Source organism: Dermacentor silvarum, chromosome 5 (genome assembly GCF_013339745.2).
Source record: "Dermacentor silvarum isolate Dsil-2018 chromosome 5, BIME_Dsil_1.4, whole genome shotgun sequence".
NCBI classification, from domain to species: Eukaryota; Metazoa; Arthropoda; class Arachnida; order Ixodida; family Ixodidae; genus Dermacentor; species Dermacentor silvarum.
This window is the reverse complement of record NC_051158.1, coordinates 80148437-80172589: the sequence shown is the minus strand read 5'-3', so window position 1 is coordinate 80172589 and position 24153 is coordinate 80148437. Positions and strand designations below refer to the sequence as shown.

General features: G+C 44.4%; 1 protein-coding gene across 1 annotated transcript in view; it reads left to right on the top strand.

The window, feature by feature from the left end:
- The first annotated feature begins 661 nt into the window (after positions 1-661).
- The window catches only part of LOC125945717 (integrin beta pat-3-like), a 36403-nt gene continuing 12911 nt past the window's right edge, over positions 662-24153 (top strand). Inside the window, exons 1-5 of the mRNA XM_049667971.1 lie at positions 662-793; positions 2404-2566; positions 7779-7946; positions 15539-15688; positions 21414-21563. Coding sequence (XP_049523928.1) covers positions 724-793; positions 2404-2566; positions 7779-7946; positions 15539-15688; positions 21414-21563 — 701 coding nt within the window. The 5' untranslated portion in view covers positions 662-723. The remainder of the gene's footprint in view (positions 794-2403; positions 2567-7778; positions 7947-15538; positions 15689-21413; positions 21564-24153) is intronic.

The window sequence follows — 24153 nt, the reverse complement described above, 5'->3', positions numbered from 1 at the left end:
GTGTTTAGGCTCATGTTATATGTAATATACACATTTTTTCATCGCGAAGAGTGTGACATGAAGCTCTTCAGTGACATAGGTATCTGGAAATGTTTGCGATTCCTGCTACAGTACGTAAAGGATTTTCACACAATGCGGAGTTTACTATTTCTATGACTGACCGATCATGAACTCATCAATTTCTGTCGGAATTCATTGCGTCTTCGCGCATAAATCCTTTAAATTTTCGCTATTCCCATCACACAACTTGTCCATTTTTCTGAACTAAGGCCAAAATTCGAAACCTGGTGTGAGTTTCAAGTTTTACTTTAGGTCAGTGTTAACAAATAATGTTACTTTTTTCTTCTTTCCTACTCATTTCACCTTGAACTACGCTTGCAGTTTCTTCTTGTAACGGCTGAAGCCAAATTTCAAGGCGAGAATGCTAGCGTGAGGATGTGTGCTTTTGTTTCTAAGCAGTTATAGCCCGATGTGCTTTGAAACAGCGCCTTAGCTATGGCTCGTACAAGTTTTCTCGGGACAAAGGGAACTGCTTTAAAATGCAGTATTGTGAGACAGGCTGTCGGACTGTAGACGCCCATCCCCAGGATTTATTACTATGTAGTTCCTTAACAACGTGATTAATAAAAAGAACATAACGATATTAAAAGCCAGTTGCCATGCTTCTCAAAAGCCAAAATTGGTATACAGTCAAAATTTAACTGGATACGTATACGACTAACCATGAAATGCTTTCCAGCGTTCGTGCACTTGTACCTATCAATTAATCTCGTCTTTCCAGATATTGTTTATGGTGAGTGCTATTTATAAACGTGCTTCATGTGCACGATTCGATATTACGTTGTCTCAAAAATGGTTGTGGACATCTTCACATGTATCTGTTGCATGTCATTTCAATGCTGTCCGACTGATACCGTCAAAGCGAACACGTATTTCTGTCGTGCATGTGTTTAGAGCTGAAGGCAGCACATTGCGGTTTAAATTATGGGGCTGTGCTCAATAGTGCTGTGCTCAAGAGTGCTACAGTGCTTGCAGACTGAGATGGCATCTCGCAACAGACCGTCGATATGTTATTTTTTCTTTTGACAATAATAACAAAACCTTCGAAGACTGCTATAATTTACCCTACAATACATAGGCGCAGTGATAACAGCGTTAACGCAAGTATTTGCTAAGTATGTAGAGGAAAACGAAAACCACCTGAGTCTCCAGCTACGTCGCGAAGAATGATGTCAGTCTGCGCGCGGGGATGGGAATATCTAAGATGAGTAGGAAATACCTGCTGTTCTTTTACGTTGCGCAACCTGTTATCTTTTTTTTTTCTTTTTTAGGTGTGGCTGGGTTTGTCATCTGCCTTGATAGCATCCTAGTTGTAACCTCGTGCCGTATCTAAGAAGATCGTATTCATTCTTCCTCTTGCTCACTGCATACCAATGTAATGAGAGCCGTTTGATGAAAATTCAACCTACCTTCATTACTCCGTGACACAAAACGCTCATTCTCTACTTTGCGCCAATTCTAATATGCAATGCTCCGAACGCCGGTGGTTCTTGCTTTTTGGTCTATGCGTCTTTCTTCCTCTGCGTATACATTTGCGCGGAAATCACTGCGATCTCTATACGTATGAGATTGATTCTCTGGTATCATATTCCAAATATTTACCCGCATGCTATACATTTTATTTAGTGCACCTCCCTACCTTTCCCTCTTCGTTTCTCTTTCTTAGTGCAGAACTTATCCTCGGGTTGCTTCTTGGATCTTTTTTGCTAAAACCTACAACGGCGCTTCAGAGCTGTCTAAAACATTGGACCACGTCGTACAAATTTCGCAGGGGCCTAACTATGGGTTTTCTGGTTCCTTGGCACTCAGAACTGTCCGTAAAAAACTGATAAAATGTGCGCTAAGGACAATCACTGGCACACGAAGAGCTAAATAATTTTTAGTTTATAATATTCCGAAAGAACTCGATAGCACAGGATACGTTTAACGGTGGATGAGATGTAGCAGTGCTGTATAATGGGGCGCTTTCGTATTGGAATTTTGTTTACATCTCAGCGCTAGCGAACTCGGAAAGAGGGGAGTGCATCATTCTCCTACGTCTCACCTCTGTCCTTGTTCGCGAGCGCTAAAATGTAATATAAACTGGAGATTATTGGGGTAGGCCTGCCTGCTGCATCGTACCTAAATAGGCTGATGACAATTACAGCTATAACGACCATCATACTCATCATGCATAACCAAGTGACAGCAAGGCCAAGTAGAGGACTATGCGCGCCGAAGCATCGACCTAGCAGGGTATTTTGTCCAATGAGAAGTCGTAATTTATTATTTGGGGTGCAATAGAACAGTTACCTTAGCACGCCTCTTCTGGGTGCATCTTAATATGACGCTTGTTATTTACAGGTGATCAGCATGCATCTTGCATACGCTGTTTCTGTAAGACTGGCAAATCAACTTGTGAACTGGAAAACGACAAGTGCACGTGCATAAATGAACGAATGTACTTGAAGAACAGCACCCGTTGCGTCGTCCACACTGAAGATTGCGGCCTGCATCCCGTTGGAAAGTGAGCGTCGTCTCTTTAATACTGCAGTTGCCCCTGCAAATGTTTTCCTCTATTGCAGTAGCAGTGATGTGGTCTCTTCGAGCGTTTGTTTGAGTTTTTTAAATGGGCGTTTGTTACTACAAACGTGCGTTCTATGCTATACTAAAATACAAATCTTTGCAGCACTGTAAGAGCACTCCTGCGCACAAGAGAGCACTCCTGAAATAAGCCCTACGTTTTTATCGGCGTGAGTTTAACTTCGGAACGAGAGAACATAGACATCTTATTTACAATAGCCGAAATACGACAAAATAAATCGCTGAATGTTAAATTTGGTTTCTGCTGCTTTTGTCAGCTGCGTTGGGCAGTTGCGAAATCATCGCACGTCGAAGCTGTGCTGTTTCAGTATCTGCTCCAAGCATAGCTCGGCTTACTTTCTTCAAACGGCAGTCAATTCGTCAGACTCACTGTACTCCAGACTGATCCGTGAGTCTGAGGGTGAATGACGCCGGCTTAGTAGAATTTTGGTGGCCTAGCGCTCTTCGGTAAGTTTCGATGTCCAAGCAAGCTCTCGGTTCAATCCTTCCGAAACTTTATTTTTGTGCGACTGTTAGCAGACTGGGCTTGTCGGCGTGGTGCGCATGAAAGTCTGTCACACTATGACGACTCATCCTCATCATTAACGTCATTGTGGTACAAGTGTGACAAGGTCCCTCTCGGTAACAAAGCATGCTAACTGTAGTCGGCCGAATGTTGGAGTCGGTGTCCTATCGACTTAATTTTGACGTTTGTGTCGTGCCGGCTTAGTGTGGCCACGCGTTAACTGAATACCGTGGTTAGCAGTCGGAATTTCTACTGAAACACCTGCGCAAGTACCACGTTGTCTACATTGCGTCGACAATGTAAGCTCGCGTCCACGTCGACTTTGGTGCAGGCTGTCTGCGCCCTTCCATGTACTCGTGCCGTTTGGTCCAAGAACTGGCGACGCTGTACAAATGTTTTGAACACACGCAGCTGTGATATAACGTATACACACTACGCTCATGCGAAAGGTGTATCTTTGGAGGAATGTTGCACAATCTTCTTCAAAGTTAAATTGTAGGTGATAAAACAAACAAACCATCCGTGAGTTGAATTCATATACATGCGGAAACGTGTTCCATTGTTTAAATAACGTTTTTCATCCTAGCTGTGGCCACAGCAGTCACTAATATTACCAATACCATTTCGTACTCGCAGACGACAAAAGTACCGGCGGAATGCGCTTCAAATGTCGTAAAGTTAACAACCAATGATTCGGTACCACAACGCCAACATGCCAAGAAATTTTTCGCCTTTGTGTATGCATTTAACCAGCGAAACCAACACACAAGACGATAACGAATGCGTAATACACGTGTTTAAGCCTAAGGTGCGGGGCGAGATAGGCGTTTTAAAGCATAGCTCTTAAGCACCCGTTCCTACGGTGAGCGCCGACGTCCCTCGTAACCGAGCGAACGAGCACAACGAAATATGAGGGAGCGAACGCGGAGCGCAGCGGGGGATGATAGACGGCGAAAGCGAAGAGAGCGCGCCAGGTGGAAAATGGAGGAAGAGGGTGCCGCGGAAGCATGAGGCGGAAAGTGGAGGAGGTTGGTCTAGAGAAAGCGTGAGAAGAAAAGCGTTGAGCCGGGCGAGACGCGCACTGCAGCGACAATGGCTACAAGATGGCACCAGAGTAGCACGCGTCGGCTGTGACCTCTGTCGGCGGCGGTTGCTGTGAGTCGCGCCCACGCGTCACCCACGCGCTGTCTCTCGCGATCTCCCAATTAACGAGGTAGTGGCGCCACACTTCGCTCTGTTTGCAACGTGCCGCACGAGAGAGATTGTCCGCGACAGTCAGTATATCGCGAAATCAAAACACGCATAGTGCTTCGCTCAAATTTCGCCTTCGGGAGTATCGTAATTGTCGCTAAATTTTGGGGGTTCTCTATTTTAAGCTCGCCGAACTTCTTGTTAGTATAAAGGTCCTATTTTCTTCGCGACGTTTCAATAAAAGTAACTTTTATAGAGTTCTGGTTTAAACTATGCTCCTATCTGATTTTCGAGTGCTCGCCGGCTTTCTGAGCCGGCGAGCACTCACTCCCGCCCACTAGGCGGGAGCGAGTCCTCTTCGCCGGCACTCCCCGACGAAGTCATGTAAAACGCCATCTCGTTAACGGGACGCGGTGGCAAAACGAAGGGAAAGGTGAGGGGTGACCGCGACGGGTACAACATTCTACAATGCTGTGGCGTGGTAGTGACGGTGAAAAAGACAGTGGCAACACTGTTAACCACGAAACTAACTTTTCATTGGGCGAACCTTGCCCACAAAAGCCAGCGACACTCAAATCAGGAAGATAGCGCCGAGCATAGTAGGCGATCGTGGAAACCTCATCTGTGGATCAGACGCGTCGGCCATTGATACATGGCTCAATGATCCTTCCAGCCAAATCGCTGGTTGTCGCGTAAGGTCTAGAATGCACACGAGTTTTCCCTTCGCACGTAGAATTTGATTACACAAAGCTCGGTGACAATATAGACAAAAGATAAAAGCATCGATAACAGTCGCGAAACTTTCGATACAGAAAGATGCGTCTTGCGCGGAGCGATAACCTTTACCATTTGCTAGCCGGTGAAATACCATCACCGGATGAAGACAAACAAGTACGCGCGTCTATACTGAGGAAGGCACATCGTTGGGTTAAGGTGCCAGTGATGATGATGATGATAAAATTTTATTGACATCCCCATTTAAACGGGGTGGTGACAAATAGTCAACTACCCAATGGGCCATGAACATCCGGTGGACATCCGAATTATATCGGATGTCCACGTCCAGATCCCGTAAACCCCAGGATTACCCAGGGACGTTGTGTTCCGGTTATTTTAAACGTCCGTTTTAATTTTGATCTCGAACGTCCTAAGGACATCTGCACTAGATTTTATGTGGACGTCATGCTTCAGACGACCGCGGGACATCCATGGGACATCATCTATTTGTACATTTCTCAACAGTTTCAGCCCTGCACATGTTGCTAGCGACATCTGCAATGGACATCGCATACATTCTCGATTGTGAATACACAGAATTTTTGCTAAACTGTGTTAAACTATACCAGCTTAATGTGAGTTTTCATTTTGTAAGTGAAATAATTGTAAGCGAAGTAAAGCTAACCCAGCTTAAATCATTTTATAGATTTTTCGCTGTGTTATCAAAGTTTCTGTTGGTGTTACAAAACGTGTACCAGTTGATGTCAGTTCCGAGATGCAAAATGAAAAAGTTCTGACAAGAGTTTACTGTGAAAGCTAAGTTATCTGAAGTTATTTTTGAGGTAGCTGTGATCGCCATTGTGTATGTAATTTCGTGTAAAGAAAGTGTTTGTTCATATTAAAAAAGTGCTTTGCAATTCTTTTACTAAATAAAGATAGATCACTGCCTCATAACTGTGACACCTTCTTTTGAGTGGTATATTAGTCGCAGCATGTGTACATTGTAAGAGAATCCAGGCAACTGAACGCTGCTACAGTATTAATCCTGGAAGGTACCAATGGTTCCAATATGGTGCGCTGCAAACTTATATATATATATATATATATATATATATATATATATATATATATATGCTAAAGCAATTAATCCAAAGCAAGTCCGATGAACATCTCCAAGTTTCAATATAGGTTCCTGTGGATGTCCGATAGATGGCCCAAGTGCATCGTCTTGCATGTCCCTGTAACGTCCGAATGTACGGTTCTGGCAGCCATCGGAAGTTCGAAGGACTGCCAATTTTCTTGCGCATAAGCGTCCTATGGAGATCCGTAGTACATCCGGTGAATTTCTGTGGATCTCCGATCGACATCCATATGTTCAAACCTGACTGAGCAGTGGATGTCCACCGAAGTTTCATTGCCCATTGGGTGCAATGATGCACGGGTACCCGCTTCCGCTAATCAGATATGCTGTGCATGTCATTATTGTAAATCTCTGTCTTTATTTCATTCGGTTACACCATTTGCATTAAATTTACAGTATCTCTTTCTATCGCTTTATGGGGCTAACTTTCTTGACCTCTCCCTTCATTCAGTGTGGAGGGCAACACCATCTGGTAGTGTTGAAGAAAACCGAGCTTTGTATCACGTGATTAAACTCTCATCTTCGATAGTGGAAGCGCACGCGATTCCACCTGTGCTTTCACCAAAGGAATTATTCTGGGCTCCGCATGGCAGCCATGCCAACCACATGAAACTAAGAAACGATGTCAGAAAAGCCAATTAAAAAATATTTTTACAATAACAAATCCCTATATTCGCGGACAACTTTCTGCGGCAATGAAGGGAAAGCTACGGAGGCAAAGCACGCACAAGTGAGAGCGCATCTGAAGAGTCGCGCTTTTTAATCCAGGTTGGTTTATTCTGGGAAAGAGAAAACACAGACAGCTTATTAGCCACACGTAAATGAGACAGAGCACACGACATAGTGTAAATGTTTATTTATTTTGCGGCTTTTCCGTTCCGCATCTAGGCAAACGCGCAACCGTCGCACGTGGAAGCTGCGTCAATTCAGCTTCTGTTCCGAGCAACCAAAAGCACTGTCAAACGCTGCCGAACTACTTGGCGCGCGGTAACAAATGTGCAGCAGCCACGCGCCCGTAGCTTTCCCTTCATTGCCACAGGAAGTTGTCCACCAGTATAGACACGGTTACTTTACCTCGTGCACTGAATGCGACATTTGAACGAAATACCCCTGTTTGAGGCTCGTAACGCACAAGTCCGTAATATTAACTGACTTGAAAAGCCATTATATCTCTCACCTTCCTTCTAGTCCCAAGCCTGCCAATAACACCTTTTGAATGTCACTGTGCGCTTTTACTGGAGAGTAGACAGGCGAGCAACATTCCGGGTAAGTTGTTAATCCATTACTCAAGTATTATTGCGCAACAAAAAGACACGGATGTGAGAGAAGAACACACACAAGCCTAAGTGTGTGTTCTTCTCTCACGTTCGTGTCCTTTTGCTGTGCAATAATACTTGAGTAGTAGACTGGGGTTTCGCACTTCTAGGTGGCACTTATCAGCCTCCTAACTGCCCTTGTGGTAATTTTTGCTGCATTTAAATATATTGTTTAAATATACATTGTGTTATAGCATAGTCGTCCAATTTCGAAATGTCGAAAAGAACTAAGGGACCGATATTGCTTTTTGCTTTTGTCTTCCAGAAGAATCAGGCCGGGCTGTTTACCTTGCCAATGTTCACGCGGCAGTGATCAGTGTGATTTGATTGACAGCAACTGCACCTGCCGAGACGGAAGTATATACTTCATGGAGAGTGATAACCAATGTGTTCTTGACATAGACGAGTGCAGCACGCATTCTCCTACCAGAAGGTAAGGCTGTGTTTCACTCATGCAAATTTTAATGTTGAGGCCCTAACTCGTGCAAGCATTCATAGCAGATATTTTAACGCGGTAGCGTTAAGGGCCCCTTGTCACAGAAAATCCCGCGTCGGTGTCGGCGTCGGTGTAAGCATCGGCGCCTGGCTGAAATAATCATGCCGAACCACACCATCTCGAACCACTCCGACCGGGCGGGCCCTTCGCGTGGAGCAAGGCGTTAGGAGGGAACAAAATTGAATTTATCAAAGTAAAATCCGTCAGAAAAAATGTAAAGTACGAGTTAACCACAACCTACGGACGTGATAGCGTCGGAATGTAATTTAAATATACGATAAAAAAGCCTGATAAGCAGCCAGGGATCTTTGAATGCTATCGCGTTCCACTCTTAAAGTCGAAGCTTAAGCGTCCTCTAATTCTGATGGCGTTTCGCTGTACTTTGGCTCTAGGCAAAATTGAGGGGAATGTTGAAAACCAAGCCTTTTTAGATTTTGATCGGGCCCCATGTCGCAGAAATTACGGCGTCGGTGTCGGCGTCGACGGCGTCCTATAACGCTGTCACGTTCTACTCTTAAAGGCGGAGCTTAAGCATGCTCCAAGTTTTTTATGAAGTAGTCCGTTCTTGTAGTGGTCGGGCTTTCATCGCCGCTGCCGATGCGGTGGAAAGGGGCCGCGCGTTACGCGCATCCAAGTTGAAAGAAAACTTACGCGTAGGGCAAAAGCACAACAGTGCTACGCACCTATACATGTGCATAGATTACCTGCAACGTATCGTGCCTGCAATGCGACACATTCTGTATAAACAAAGCATATTTGAACAAACAGAACAGTAAATATTGGTATTTGGTGAACACTGACAACTGATTATTCAAGAACGCTATAAGAGTGCAGGGTTGCGCAAATATACTTTGCGAATGTGTTATAATGCAGATACAAGATAATGAGGCTATAGGTTTCTGGGATAGAGATAGAAGATGCAACCGAATAAATTTTAACTGACAACGATACTTGCCATTTTTATATTAAGATACTCAGATATATCAGGTTATTCGTCATTATAGCTAAACTGTTGGGGCCTCTGCAAATGTTCCTATATCTCTCTTCTTTTAACTTTCCGCTACTAACACCTGCAAATATTTTGCTACTATCTATGAAAGTAATATATCGAAATTCCACAACAGTTAACTGGGCCGGCCGGATGGGCAGCAGATCACCGTAAATAGGCTTTCATGCCGCTTTTATCAACGTTACTAGGCACTGCTTTGCAGTTCATTCATAAATATCGTCTGTATCAAATATTCCTTGCCAGTACAGTTTCGTAATTCTACCGTTATAAACTTCAGGGTGTTCTTTGCATATTATTTCTTTTCACATACTGTCAATCCTATACAGAATCTTACTATGAGCGGCATGTACAAGAATAGTGTACAAGAATAGATACGTAATATGAACAGCACAAGAGAAACGAAACATGTCAAATAAATGAAACGAATGGTGCGATTTCAAAGAAGATTGAACAAAATTTAACAGATATAAAATTCATTGTCTATGCAATCCTGCACCGCTTTCAAAAACAAATTAAAGTTGTAAGTTTAGTAAGAGTCCAAGCTGTTCCAATCTCTAGTAGCAAAAGAAAAACAAAAGAGTATCGAAAACATTCAGTGTGAAAAGAGTACTCTGTTACCTTTTGGTCATGGTTTTGTCTAGTTTTCCTAGCTGTAGAGTAGGATACATATTTCGATGGGTCAATCTTTATCTAGCGCTTCATTATTTGGTGCAGAATATTCATTCTACCGAATTTTGCTCGGTATTTCAGTGGCTATAGTCCTGCAGTTTTTAAAAGCTCTGTTGGGGAATCGGATTGTCTGTATTTATTACAGATAAGCCTAAGCGCCTTCCTTTGTATTCGTTCTAATTCCTTATCTTGTTCAGTACACGGGAACTAGACAATATTGCCGTCGTATACTAAGCTTGATCTCACACACGTAGTGTATGCTAATAGTTTAATGTCAGGACGAGCCGAGCGGAGCTGGCGTCGCATATACATAAAACGCTTGAAAGCACTTTAGGTTACCTACTCTATGTGAAAGCTCCATAGAATGTCATGCTTTATGGTTTATATATAAACGGAACAGGCTGCACCAGGTCTATGACATTACAATTTTCAGAAACAATGCATCGCGCTATAATTTTTTGTATCTAGGCGTCAGTACAGGCCAGTAATTGTAGCTTAGGATGTAAATATAGCTAATGACTTCTATACACTAGTAGGTCTAAAGAGCGAGATTGACGTCATGCCGCCCCCCATTTTCAAAAGGGATGCATGCATCATCATCCCGATCCTGACAGTAGTAGAGAGCGATTGCACCATTCCTTCAAGGGCGCGTAACTTTAGGTGAAGGCTGAAGGTCAAGGTAGATCAGAACGCGCTGCTGAGGCTGGTCTCGTAAAACGCCTGAATGTTTATTGCACTTTGAGCTCATCATCACACAAAGAAACGGTAGATCATATAACAGCAAATATTGTTCTATATAATAAATCATGCCAAGTATCACAAGTAGCGCTGAACTTTTCAGTAACAGATTCTCGAATATAAGCTCTCGAACGGATGCCGGATATATCCGCGAACTCCCGCATTTGGCAACATACTCATACTTCGCGTTTTCATAAGGCTTAGGGAAAATATGAGTACACTTTGTCAATATTCGAAAAACATTGGGTCACAGTGTACAAAATGTACAGATGTGTACAAATATTAGGTTAACGGATGCGTCGACAGTGTCAAAAGATAAGGGTTTTAAACTTAAAACCCAAAATGGAGAAACAGCACAGTGGATATCTGGGCGATGGGCAGGTGCAACTGAATTCAAAACATGAACTGAAATGTTGCAAGTTTTATTATATTGCAAGGCTATGTGATTCTTTGAATGGTGGCGCTACAGGAAAAAAAATTTCCAATGACCACTATTAATTTGTATCGTCTGAAAATAGCTAAGCATTTGTTCAGTGCCACGTGTTACAATGTCAAAGTATCTTATAAAGAAATAGCGTAATCCATCACGATGATCGTATTGTCATAATAAGCGAATAGCCCAAGCAAGCAAGCAAGCGCAAGTAAGCGAGCGATATTAGGCTAGCGTTTTATCGAAGACAGCTATGCAACTGATCCCAGTGAAAGACTTAAACACACCATGTGACGGACTTGTAACTGTTTCTAGAAATCTGAAACGTTTTACAGCGTGATGATGATAATTGTATTGTAATGTTCACGGCGTAATGATAGCCGGCCTGTTTCACACAGAAAATTCAAATCGAACATTTGAACAGCGCGAATTTAACTCCCATATCAGGCACCCATAAGTGACATGAAAACTTGTGCTCACAGCTAGGTGGGGGAGCTTCGGCGACAGTCCTTATCAAGTCACGATATCGGCGGCTTCATGGCCGCCCGGCAATAAGGCACAAGGTGGCACATCACTCGAACAAGTCTACAAGGGACGAAAAAGTTGTACCTTTGGGTTTTTCAGTTTCGCTATTCTGGATGAAATGGGATGTAATCATTCTGCTGTAAACATAAACAGCCTCAACTTCCCTGCATTTCTGGAAAAGACACTTCACTCCTTGGATAGGCCACTTCAAATTTTTTGTTGGAATCTACCGAATGGCTTTTTGTATAAAAAATTCAGTAGTGTTTTTGCAAGATTAGTGGCCTAATTACTAGATGGAGTCATTTAAATATCTATGAATCCGTGGTAAAATCAATCAAAAAGAAATTAATTATTATATAATCTTCCCTAGCCATGGAAGTATTCTGAGAGCACTTTGTGAACAACCCTGTAGATTCTTGTATGCGAGTGATATTATTTGGTCGCTATTGCCAGAGGTGACTGCGAGTTTCCGCGCTCATCGCTATCATATGTGGTACACGCCCAAACGTCGGCGGTCTTGAAATAGTGATATGATTTTACAGTACAAAAGTGTACATAAGAGTGCTTACCAGTTCTTAAATTACCAGTACTGACTTAGAACGTCTTCATCGATTCGCTCGTTCTCATATAGAAAAAGAAATATCGCAGACATGGTGTATGCCATGTCTGCACCCGCACCTCCACCCGCACCTCCACCAAAATGTCACGGGAAACGGTATAACTGAAAATATATTTTAAAAATATCCACAGCAGGCTGTAGCACTGCCAAGATGGCCGAAAGACAATCTCTTCAATCGTCGTCGTCTTCACCCGAATGGTCAACGTCATCTTTGTCCCATTGCGCGCAGTCTCGTAACAATAGAAATGTAAAAATTAACGCAGGTGATGCCTCTCTGAGCTCTAAACGTCAATATGGTTTTATAATGCAAGGCCCATTTACTAAAAGAGCACATCATCGAAATTTGGAGGCTGCGAAAAGCCGTCAAGTATATTTCCGGGATGTATAAAATCTATGATTTGATGGTAATTCTCATGAGATAAAATGCACCCCATTCAAAGAATAGGAAAACACAGGAAAATCATTCGCCTTCATCATTCATTTTAGGTAGAATGGACAATTTTAGCTAAAAATTTAGTGTCTTTAGGTAAAATAGAAACGTTTCAGGAAGATTTTTCAACCATACCAAACCTTTGAACTAAAAGAAACAAGCCTGAATAAAGAAGTTTTGTTGGCTCTGAACTTCGCGCGAACAGTGGCATGTCAAGATAGCTGTTTTCGATGGTTGGTGATCTGAAATCAATGCCAGCAAGTGTTCTTGAATCCGCAGACTTTTGGAACCAGTTTAAATATTTTTCCGATTCTTTTCATCGCGTTGCTCCTAGCTTGTTGTCGCAATTTTATTGTTTTCCGCTCAATTTGTATCCATTGTTCTGGACCCCTTATTGTTCTCTTCCTTTCACTGTCATGCACCTGCTACAAAAACCAATGTTATGCTAGCATTATTTGTCCCCAGATAAAGCAGCAATTCTGGCAGGACCCATATCACGACGAATATCAATCTTAATGTGATTATCATCGAAGCAATATAGCGACAAGCCGCACTGCCACCACTGCAACGGATCATGTATAGGGCATGCATCCTGCAAGGCTCCTCTCCCGCACTGCCCTCGGGACATGCTGTGCAAAATTGCAGCGCCGCCACGAGTTTACCGAGACGCGCACACGTGATTAGATATCCAGACAGTATAATTTGAATATATATGGTGCAGGTTCTATTCCGCCCAGAAATTGATAAGTTCTTATTTTTTTCTTTACGTTAGTATTCTTGGATACTTAACGTAATTTGAGGGGCGTGGCTATCTATGTATGTCCGTAAGCGTTTTCCCACCTATTTGGCTGATTGGGTAGTCGAAAGTCAAATGGGTACCACATCGGCATGCTCTACTGAAGAAATGGGTTCAAAACCAACCGTCGGACAAACTTGGGTCGCATGTGTATATGGTAATGCGTAGATATGTGCGGCGCTCCAATGCACTTTCACACCGACATGGGTCACTGTGGATTATGTTCAATAAAACTCTTCGACGACGATTTGGAGCACTGGATATGTGCCACTCGGTCTGTGTTGGCCTTCAACGAACATATTTGACGCCAGCATGGGTCACTGGTATGTGCCAGTAGGTGTGTGCCGCTCTTTAATGAAAGTCTTTGAAGCTAACTTGGGTAACTAAGAACACGCCACGCCGAATGCACCGCTCTACAAGCACAAAAAGTTTCTTCGAGTTTATTCTACGTGACGCGGAATCAAACCCACGTCAAGAGAGTTCCTCATGGACAACAACCGGACGCTTTAGCAGGCTCCGCCACAAATGCACTGATTATGTGCCACTTTTCAATAAATGTCTATCACGGCAAAGCTTTAGAGGGCTGCCCCATGAATGCACTGGGTATGTGCCGCTGTTCCACGAACATTTTGCCAACTTCGGTCACTGAGCGTGTGCCATTAGAAGTGCGCACCCGGAAAGGGAACAATTCTCAGGGTTCGCACACACCGGCCGGCCGCGCATCTCATCACGCAGGCCACGTGCGCACTTCTCGGCAGCCCAACTAGATGACGCAGCATGTCAAGAAAGAAGCGCACAAGAGGAGTCCGGTTTTCACATGGCGGGTTACTCAACGTTCGCACGCACCGGCGTGCCACCCATTTCGCAGGCCACGCGAAGGCTTCACGGCGGGTCCACCAGATGTCACCATGTGGGGCTTAGGTAAGCGCGAAGGACGAAGCCTGCTGCAGTGCTTACTTTACATGCATAAATCATTTCAACGGTGGCAATACGTTGTGTCACTCTATTGATTCAGGGCTAAAGCATAACCACGATAAGTCATCTCGAGATGGACAATGCCGAATTTCGGGGGCACTGAAGAGCGGCACATAACCAGTGGCGCACATCCAGCGATCCAAGTTGGCGTGAACGAGTTTCAATGAAGACCGGCACACACCAAGTATCACACGACATGTACCCAAGTTAGCGTTACGGTAATTTGACGGAACCCATTTCACGGTGACTGTCCACTGTGTTTCGTCTTGCGTTCAATAAGTGCAGCGACCAACCGTGTTGCCACCGTCCAATTGAATTATGTCTGAAGCGTGTACTGCAGCGGGGTTCCTCTTTCACGCTTCATTAAGAACACCCGGCGCCAACTAGCGCCGCCGCCACGCAGCCTGCGCATGGCTTCCGATATGCAATGGGGCGCCTGTGTGTGCGAACGTTGAGAAACGCGTCGTGCGGGAACGACCCATCCAAGACGAGAAATGTGGCGTGCCAGTACCTGCGAACGCTTAGAATCGTTCCCTCGCTTGCCGCACACTGAGTGACACATACTCCTTGACCCAAGTTGGTGATAGGTTCATTGAGGAGCGGCACACAACCGGTCTGTTCGTGGTGCAGCTCGCTAAAGCGTTGGCGTAGAATGCCCGTGAAAAAGCGGCGCATAACCCGTGCATTTGTGGTGCAGCCTGGTAAAGCGCTGGCTTGCCGTGCTTGAGGTACCCCTGTCACATGGTTTCAGTTCCGCTCAGCATCGAAAAAAACTCACGAAATATTCTTCGTCTTTGTAGACCGGCACATCCCTAGTGGTAGATACGTAGTTACACAAGTTGGCGTCAAATATGTTCATTGATGACCGACACACGCGCCTGCTGGCATATACCCAGTGACCGAAGTTGGCATCGAAGGAGTTCATTGAAGAGTGGCACATACCAAGTGCTACAAATCGACGTCAAATAATTTATTCAGTGGTACCTACCCAGTCCCGCATCTACAGTGACCCTTGTCGGCATGAAAGAGGTTCGTCGAAGGGCATTATGTATGTACACATTGCGGGATCTCATAGCCAGTGACTGAAGTTGGCCCGATGAAGGGGTCTGAACTCGATTCCTTCAGCGATGCATTCGCATGCTGTACCCATTGGACCATTGACAACCCAGTGACCCTACTTCGAGTGAAAGAAGCTAGATGGCGAAAACTGACATGCGAACAGAGAGAGATACAAACCTAAAATACAAGGGATGAAGTTTCCATGTAATGTGAATTTATTTGTACCTGCTATAGTCTGCTCTCAGTTTATTCAACGATTCCCGTGTTCTCTTCCCAAAGCAATTGCGCTAGATGCACCTGTCCTCACGGCCAGAGGAAGTGTTATCACCCCGGGAACCAGTGCGAATGCATCAATGGCAGGTACTACATGCCTGATTCCGACGAATGCGTCCAAAATGACGAGGACTGTATTTCCCCCAGCCCCTTCAGGTAAGACTCACATTTAAATATTGTGACGGGCGTGGCACTGATGTGGAATCCTTCGGCGTTGAGGGCAAAGCAAAATATTCATATTTTGTTTCACTCGGTGATTCCATTACATTCCGTAATGTCTCATAGTAGCAGAAAGGGAAGCTAATGCTTATAATTTGTCTTGCATCCTGAAATGAGAAAGCGAAAAGGTGCAGATCAGATAGTGTTTTTTTTTTTTCTTCAGCGGAAAAATGCAGTAGGAAAATTCTTTCGCGCTTTTCACTTTTCGAGTGGCAAACTGACTGAAGTGAAACACCACAGTGTGTGCCTTATGATTTTTTTAATAGTGAGCAACTTCTGGACACAGCCTTTCTGGTTCTGACCCTAAACATATGCTAAATTATAGCGCCGCAGGAATTGTATGCAATATAATAGAGAAATGTGAGAGCTGCATGAACGGGTCTCAAAACGAGAGGCAAGAATTTCTAACATAGCGCACTTTGTGCTAAGGATTGTGCGAAAGAGCGAGGGTCATCAGTCAGGGACACACCGGCTTGCTGTTCCAGCTATCGTGCATCGAGATTTTTTTAAAAATATGAATTATCCTACACAAATAAAATCATGTTCGGAGTCCATTAACTCACGATAAATAATGCATTTATTCCCAGACGCCAATAAGTTATTTATACAGGGTGTCCCAAGTATCATGCACCAAGATATGCAAATGCCAAGTAGCTGGACCGAAGCAAGGTAGTGTTCTTTGCCGTTGCTTGGAGATACTCAGTTTATTTCTTGCATTTCGCCTAATTACATAATTAGTCTTATATGATTATTCAACTTTTCAAATATTAAAATAACATGAAAATTGTCAAGGAGAAAAATGCAGAGCAACATTTAAAACTCCAGAAACAGCTTTCTGTTGCTCAATGCGTGCTACATAAAAATGTTTTTCCGAATGCTAACGAAGCCCACGAATACATAAAATTGCCGCGCGACTGGCCGCTCCAGGCATTTCGCGTGTATTTGCGGGCTTCTTAATTAAACGTAATCAAATTGCGGCAGAATCCATCTTGCGATTAATGTCGAGGTGACTAAGATTAGCAATAAAGTAATGTTGCGACACAATGCATTGCCATCCACCGAAATGCATCACGTACGACGCGCGTATGCAGCTTTGTTCCTCTCTAGCGCTTCCCACAGACCACGATGCGTCATGCACAGGCGATGCCGAGAAATCCGCGCATGGCGCCTGTGTATATTTTGGCGTGTCGACTTTGCCAAATTTAGGTAGAGCTCACTTCGCTCTTCGCGTTCTAGACCCTGAGCGTCACATGGCAAAGTTGAGCTACAGCAGGCAGCGTTAATCGCGGCATGAGCAGGTCGGTGAACCTGCCAACAAGGCACGCGCACGAGTCCACCACGCTGGGCTGACGAATCAGAACAGAAAGTATAACGTCTCGAGCGCTGTTGGACAGCAGTGGGGAACACGACTGACTTCAACTACCATAGAATGGAAACTCAGAGTTCTGGGCATGCGTTCGCCCTTAATAAATAGCTTTGTTTCATTGCGTAGTGACTCTCAAGATCGGTACATTTCTGGCGGATGTGCGAGTTATCAATCGAAGCACCAAAACGGAAAAGAGCTCAGCCCCGACCACCAGCCTGTAAGTTCGGCGGAAGTGACTACCGTACAACAGCGGGCCTACCGCTGTCTTCAAGGTGGTTCGCCTGAACTGGGACGCCAACCAAAACTCAAACAAATGACACCGCTACTCTGACTAGCCAGGTGACACCGGCGCCACTGGTGGTTAGCCAACATCGCATGCCGAAAACATTCCATGGCGACTCGTTAGAAGACGTCGGTGATAGGCCGAATCAGTTCGTGAGAGAAGCAAGCTTCCACAAATTTAATGGAAGAAGAAAGCTCCACAACATATACTTCTCTTTGGAAGACTGTCACAACGTGGTATCAAAATCACGAGTCTTCTCCGTCGTCTTGGGTGGAGATTTGAAAGCAACTGTGGGCTACGTACAACAAAACGCATTGCAAAGGTGGAAACTACGCTTCAAGCAAGGAACCCGCACTTGAAATAGATTGTGATAATGTACATGGATAACGTGCCATGCCTGTTGAAGCGTACTCATCGCAACATAAACTGCACCATCATAAACGGCGCAGCTGCGCGGGCCCCATTTTGAAAGCGATCTGCGATGGCGAGCGAGTGCGCCGAGTGCAGATAGCTTCGTGTGCGCTGTGTTTCTTTTCACTTAGACAGCGATGAAGCGAGAGGCACCACGAAAGTCAATTCACTCCCTGCTACGGGCCCTATCTTGAAAGCGATCATCCTAAATGATGGTTGCACCGGAGGGATGGATGTACGGACGGACAGATGGGTTTAATCGTTTGGTAAGGATAGAGATGCTTACGCATTTAGAGCAGAATAACTTCGAAAAAGAAGTGGCAGTTTCGCCTCAAAGGCGAAGCATCGATTGCGATAGCAAATTAGTAGAGACCTATACGGAGTACGCATAGTAGTTTTATCGGCTGCATAAACTTGGACACATTCACTTACTAACTGAAAAACCAACCATGGTGTCAGCACGCACAAACAAACATGAATAGATCACACTGGATGACCGCAGGCGACCACTGTCAAAACTCTGACGTGAGCAAGCACGGCACCAGCAGCGAGCGAAGGTTCGTGCGGTCTATCGCGGGAAAGCGCGCGGCCCTCGCGCGCTTTCACTCGCACATACCGCATACGACGCGTGGCGACGGTTTTATCGCTCTTGGACTTTATACAGAACCTCACGTCGACGGCGACGATGACGGCGACGGGAGAAATCCGCTTGCTGCGTCCGTATAATTGCTGTGATCCTGATGGCATAGAAATGCGACCAATAAAGTATGTATTAGACGTCATAGCAGAAGTACTAACACATATCTACAAATTGGTGTTATCAACAGGTACTTTTCCTACGCTCATGCAACTAGCAAAAGTTACCGCAATATACAAAACAGGAGATAAAAACAATTTAGGCAATTATCGGCCAATATCTATACTCCCCATTTTCTCGAGGTGTCTTGAAAAAATAATAAACGATAGAATTGATATCTTCTCGAGAAAGTACAATCTTATTACCGAGTGTCAATATGGTTTCAGAAAGAAACGTTCAACTGAAAGTGCTCTATTAGCACAGAAAGAAGTCATATTATACAATATAGAAAAGAGGTTTTTGACACTTGCATTATATTTGGACTTCAATAAGGCCTTTGATCGCGTAAGTCATAAATTGTTATTAAATAAATTACAATGCTATGGATTTAGAGGAATCTCACTGAAACTTATTCAGTCGTATTTGAGTCGCGGCCTCAGTATGTTGAAATAAATGGTTTTAAATCGCACACACAACCAATTGAAGCCGGGGTGCCACAAAGCAGCATTCTAGGGCCTGTATTATTTTTATTTTACATCAATGACATAATGAACATTGATGAAGATTGTAAATTTATAATTTATGCTGGTGATCGCACACTATTGTTTACTGGAAAAAAGTTAGGTACTGTCGAGGCGCTAGCAGCAAACACCTGTTATAAGCTTCGCGATTGGTGTAATAAAACAATTTAACGCTAAATGAAACAAAAACAAAATGTGTCCTTTTTCGAGCCCTTGTCACATCCCTACAGTTACCTCACCATATTACCCTAGGCCCATACAAAATTGCAGTAACCAAGTCAATTAAGACGCTTGGAGTAATTTTTAATGAACATGTATCCTGGAATGAGCAAATAGATCAGATTAGTTTAAAGCTGAGACGCGTGGTTGGTGCTTTAAATCGTTGTCGATGTCTTTTGCTTCTTACCATAAAGCGACTTATTTATCAAGCTCTCTTCCATGCCCACTTGAACTACTGTGCTTAAATATGGGGAAACACTACATTAACGAATTTGAATAAGCTAAAAATACTTCAGGAAAGAGCTATTAGGGCAATAGAGAACATACCATACCTTGAACACACCAGACATCTTTTTGTTAAGCATAAAATTGTTATGGCGAACGATATATACAAATGCAGGCTGCTACAATCCTACATTAGTGCAAATCGCGGGAAGCTTGACACATTTCTTACACTTGCAAATCTTGAACATACAGACAGACAAAGAACTTTAATGAAGATACTCAAAATATTTACTTCCATCGATATAAACCCCGCTGGAAAACTCCATTCTCACGCACTATTTAAGGAACGCAAAGGCTTAGCCACACATTACCAAGCACTCTTAACGCATATGAGCAGCAAGACATCGAAATCAAAACACTAAACCTCACCAATGGAATTAGTTTGTTTTTGTAACTGCGCATTCCTTAAATTGTATTGCTTGATATCATTATGTTTTCACGAAGCATAGAACTACGATGCCATTTGTCTTCTCTTGCTTTATTATGTGCGAATATGACGCTATATGTAGTATTAATATTTTTCTTACTAATGTATAATAATTATTTGTTTTCGCTTGTGTGTTTATCCTGTCACTTTTATTATTCACTTTTTGCTTGTATAATTATTCGCTTTTTGCTTGTATATTAACCCTGCCATTGCTCCTACAGGGTGGACGGTGCTTAGTCAAGCTGCAGTATCCGCAGCGTTTTCGCCGTCTCCCCTTTTTCACCAGTGGTTTTGTTTGGTGAAAATAAAGAATGACTTCACTGACTATCGCAATAAAACGTTGGTGGTACAGAGTTTCCAACCTACGACCTCACACTCAGAAGTCGAGTGTTTTACCCAGTGGGCTAAGCCAGCGCCTCTATAGATAGCAGACCTGTGCACTCTGCTTTATTAGGTCATGCTACTTGTACTGCTACTTCATGCCATGCTACTCCTGTCATGCTACTTCCATTGCCAAGCAAAGCGTGACGAAAGCGGGGACGTCAAAATCATCGCGGCTTACTATAGGGAGCGTCCCCATTAGATTCTATGGCAGTCGGGCAAGGTAGCATCACGTCTCCGATTGAAGTGCACCGACCTTGTGCTATATAGGAGGCGTCGGCCAAGCGTCTCAACGCGCTTGCTTGCCTGCGAGGAGACTATTATAGCTTTCGCATGCACAACTGATAAGAAGTGCTGAGGTGTGCTCGGATTTTTTTTTTTTTTTTAGTTCGCGAGACCAATTAGTAACCTAAAATGAGTTACGTACATTTTAAATTGTTCAAATTGTCAATATGTCAATTAGGGACATATCGAAAATCATAGGTGACGTTAAAATCAGAATTTCAAAAGCGAGGTCGAGATCGTGTATTATTGCGATCGCGCAGTGCGCCCTTGCGAACATGCACTGTACCCATTTTAAGATTGTGTCTAGTATCATCTCAAACCAGTCTGCTTTGCCGGTAGCCATTTCATGCTTACATCTACTCACGATTACGGGAGAGAAAGCATTTTTCTTTGTCTCATTGAAGAGTGGGCAATAGTGGCACATACTTAGTGATCCAAGGTAGTCAACGATTGGTTTTGAAGCCAGTTGCTTGACCATTGCAACCCACTGTTCCCCTCATTAGGCAATGGACTGCCCAGTGACCCAATTTGGCGTGAAAGAGGCTACATGCCGATAAACCGACTAACGGACAGATATATAAACAAACGTACAATAAAGTGGGATTATTCGAGAATAATCCCGGTTTTCTTTTAGCTGAAATACTCTGCTTTCGGTTTAATCGTCAATACCCGTATTTTCTTCCCACAGCAATTGCGCTAAATGCATCTGTCCGCCCGGCCAGAGGAAGTGCCACCTCGTCGGCAACAAATGCGACTGCATCAATGGGAAATACTACATGAATGGTTCCAACGAATGCGTCGAAAATGAAGACGACTGTATTTTCGACAACCCCCCGGGGTAAGACTCACATTTAGGTCTGCGACTAGCGTGGCAGTGGCGTTGAATTTTTCGGTGTGTGTGGCAAATGTATCTACTAAGGTGACGCTTATTTTGCCTAATATCCCATTGGTTGGTTTGGGTCGGTAGGTCGGTCGGCCGGTCTGTCTGGCGGTGTCTGCCGCGCAGGCCCTCCGCGAGGCGCAAGGCGTTCGTGAACAAAATTGAATTTGAATTGAATTGAAATTGAAAGTAAAGAAGAGTTTCGCACATCCGCCGGTGCTGTTGCCACCAAACACACGGAAGGAGTTTGTGTTACGCACTGATGCCCCCTGCAAGGCATTATGAGCAGCACTCCTGCAACAGAAAGACAAGAGACTCAAGCCGGTATTTTTTGCTAGCAGGCCACTTATAATGCAGAACGGAATTACTCGACCGTAATGCAAGAATGTCTCGCCCTTGTGCATTCAGTAAAGAAATTGCACATCTATCTATCTGGGAAACAATTTCGGGTGCGAACGGACCACCAGCCTCTAGAGTTTTTGAGTAAAGATAGGACGACCAATGGCAGAATAAGATGGAGCCTCACCTTGTATGAACACTGCTTCCACATAGAATACATTAATGGGAGACAGAATGGGGAGGGGCGGGCTTTATGAGTAGGGCGATGGATTGATGAAGTATCAAGAGAATACCGCGGACGGAGCAAGTGTACACATGTAAAGTGGTTGGAACAATGAACTCGCAAACATTGCGAACAGTGCATGTGGTGAAATGTGGGTGACAATGTGGTCATGTGTTGTGAGCCATGACGACGCAAGAAAAAGCACTCAAGGCACAGCGGGAGAGTCAATTTCACCACCAAGAATACCGACAGAAGACAGTGTTTTGAAGAAAAAAAAACACTCTTGCAATGAGGACCCATGTCATGTGTAAGAGGCACGCAGCGCGGAAAGGAAGAGGAAGATTAGCATGTATTGGTCCGAACGGCACGAGCCCTCGAGGCGCGTGGCACGAGCCGAGATCGAGGGAGGAGCGGCGATGAGCCGGCATTATCGCCGTGGCTCTGGGCCAAGAAGGTTGTGGCGTCAGCATCGCACTGGCGACGGCAACCATGGAGGTTCGGTGAAGTCCCTGACGCTGGCAGTCCAGGGTGTAGCCATCGACCTCGACGACGTTCCAGTGAGACCCCTTGGACCTGCTGTAGCCTCTCACGGCAGTGCCGGCCACTCCAGGAAGGATCCCCCTTCAGAGGCAGACCAGCACGTACGGCACCCCGGGGCGTCTCGTCGGCACTCGAAGAAGGAACGAGGCGGGAGCAGTGGCGGAACCCGGAGTTAGGCCTAACCTGAGGGGCCTTGTTGCCACGTCACCGACGGCATTCGGGACAGCGACATCAGAGACTTACGAGTTGACTGGCCAACAACAAAGCAGCAACATTTACGGAGTCGGCGAGAACACCGACTATGATGAGGATCCGGCACGCTTCGGACTTGAAAGATACCTGCGACAACAAAAAACAGTAATAATGATCCTTTATTGTAGTGTCTCAGCCAGAGAGTTGGCTTGCCAGACTGCCGTGTAGCAAACGCCCAAGGACAAACGCAGGCGTAACTAAGGACAAGAAAATACAACCTAGGGTTACCTAGGTTGTATAAGTGTTAGTGTTTCTTCCTTGTGTTTTATTTTGAGTGAGTTTTGGGTTGAGTGTAATTAAAATAGGTTTGCTGTGCTGCCCTGCGCCTCCTAACTCCATCTCCCTGTAAAATTCGCACGTCCCCGAGATCGGTGACACATGACAATGCTGAGTTAGAGATTTGTAAACTTCGTACTTTTCCTTAGATTTACCAATTTCCAGCAATTGTAAAAAAAGAAACCGATAACACCTCAGCACGTCTTATGAGTTGTGAATGGGAAAACATTAATGTCCAATTCAACGCCGCTCAGTGGTTAATGCTTCAAAATTAAATCTGTCCATCACGTAAGACAATGAATGGCTCATGCCCCCTTAAAGGGCAGCTGAATCACTTTTTTAAAAAAGTGAGCTTTCAACGAATTATTATACTTTTTCACCCCCTGAATACGAAAATTATAGTTGAACAGACCAGGGGCGCTATAACGTCAAATAATTACAAACTGTTTTGATTCCAATTTCTGCAATCAGCCTCCGCTATTGGTGAAAACATTTTCAGGCCACTGCCAACTTCGCCTTTCTGTCACGCGGCGTCACGAAAACCGCGATAGCTGCCCGTTTGATATAATGTGTACACACTCATTATGCATGATTAAACCGCACAAAGGAAACAATCCTTCCTGATTCGGCGGCTGTTCACCATAAGCCCTCGGCTATTGGTCCAATGTTTTCTGGCAACGCCCATTTTGCCTGTCTGTCACGCGGCCTCACAAGACCGCGAAGACTCACCACGTCAAAATGACGTGTACACGAAAAAAAATGCATTATTATGCCGAACAAAATTGAAATTTTTTTCTGAATAGCCACAGAGTGCCCCGTTCCGAAAGGAATCGCTCAGGCCCTCGCTACTTGCACCTGCCGGTGAGCATGTATTTATTTGCGCATGATAAACCTTTTTGCGTGGCAGTAAAATGTTAT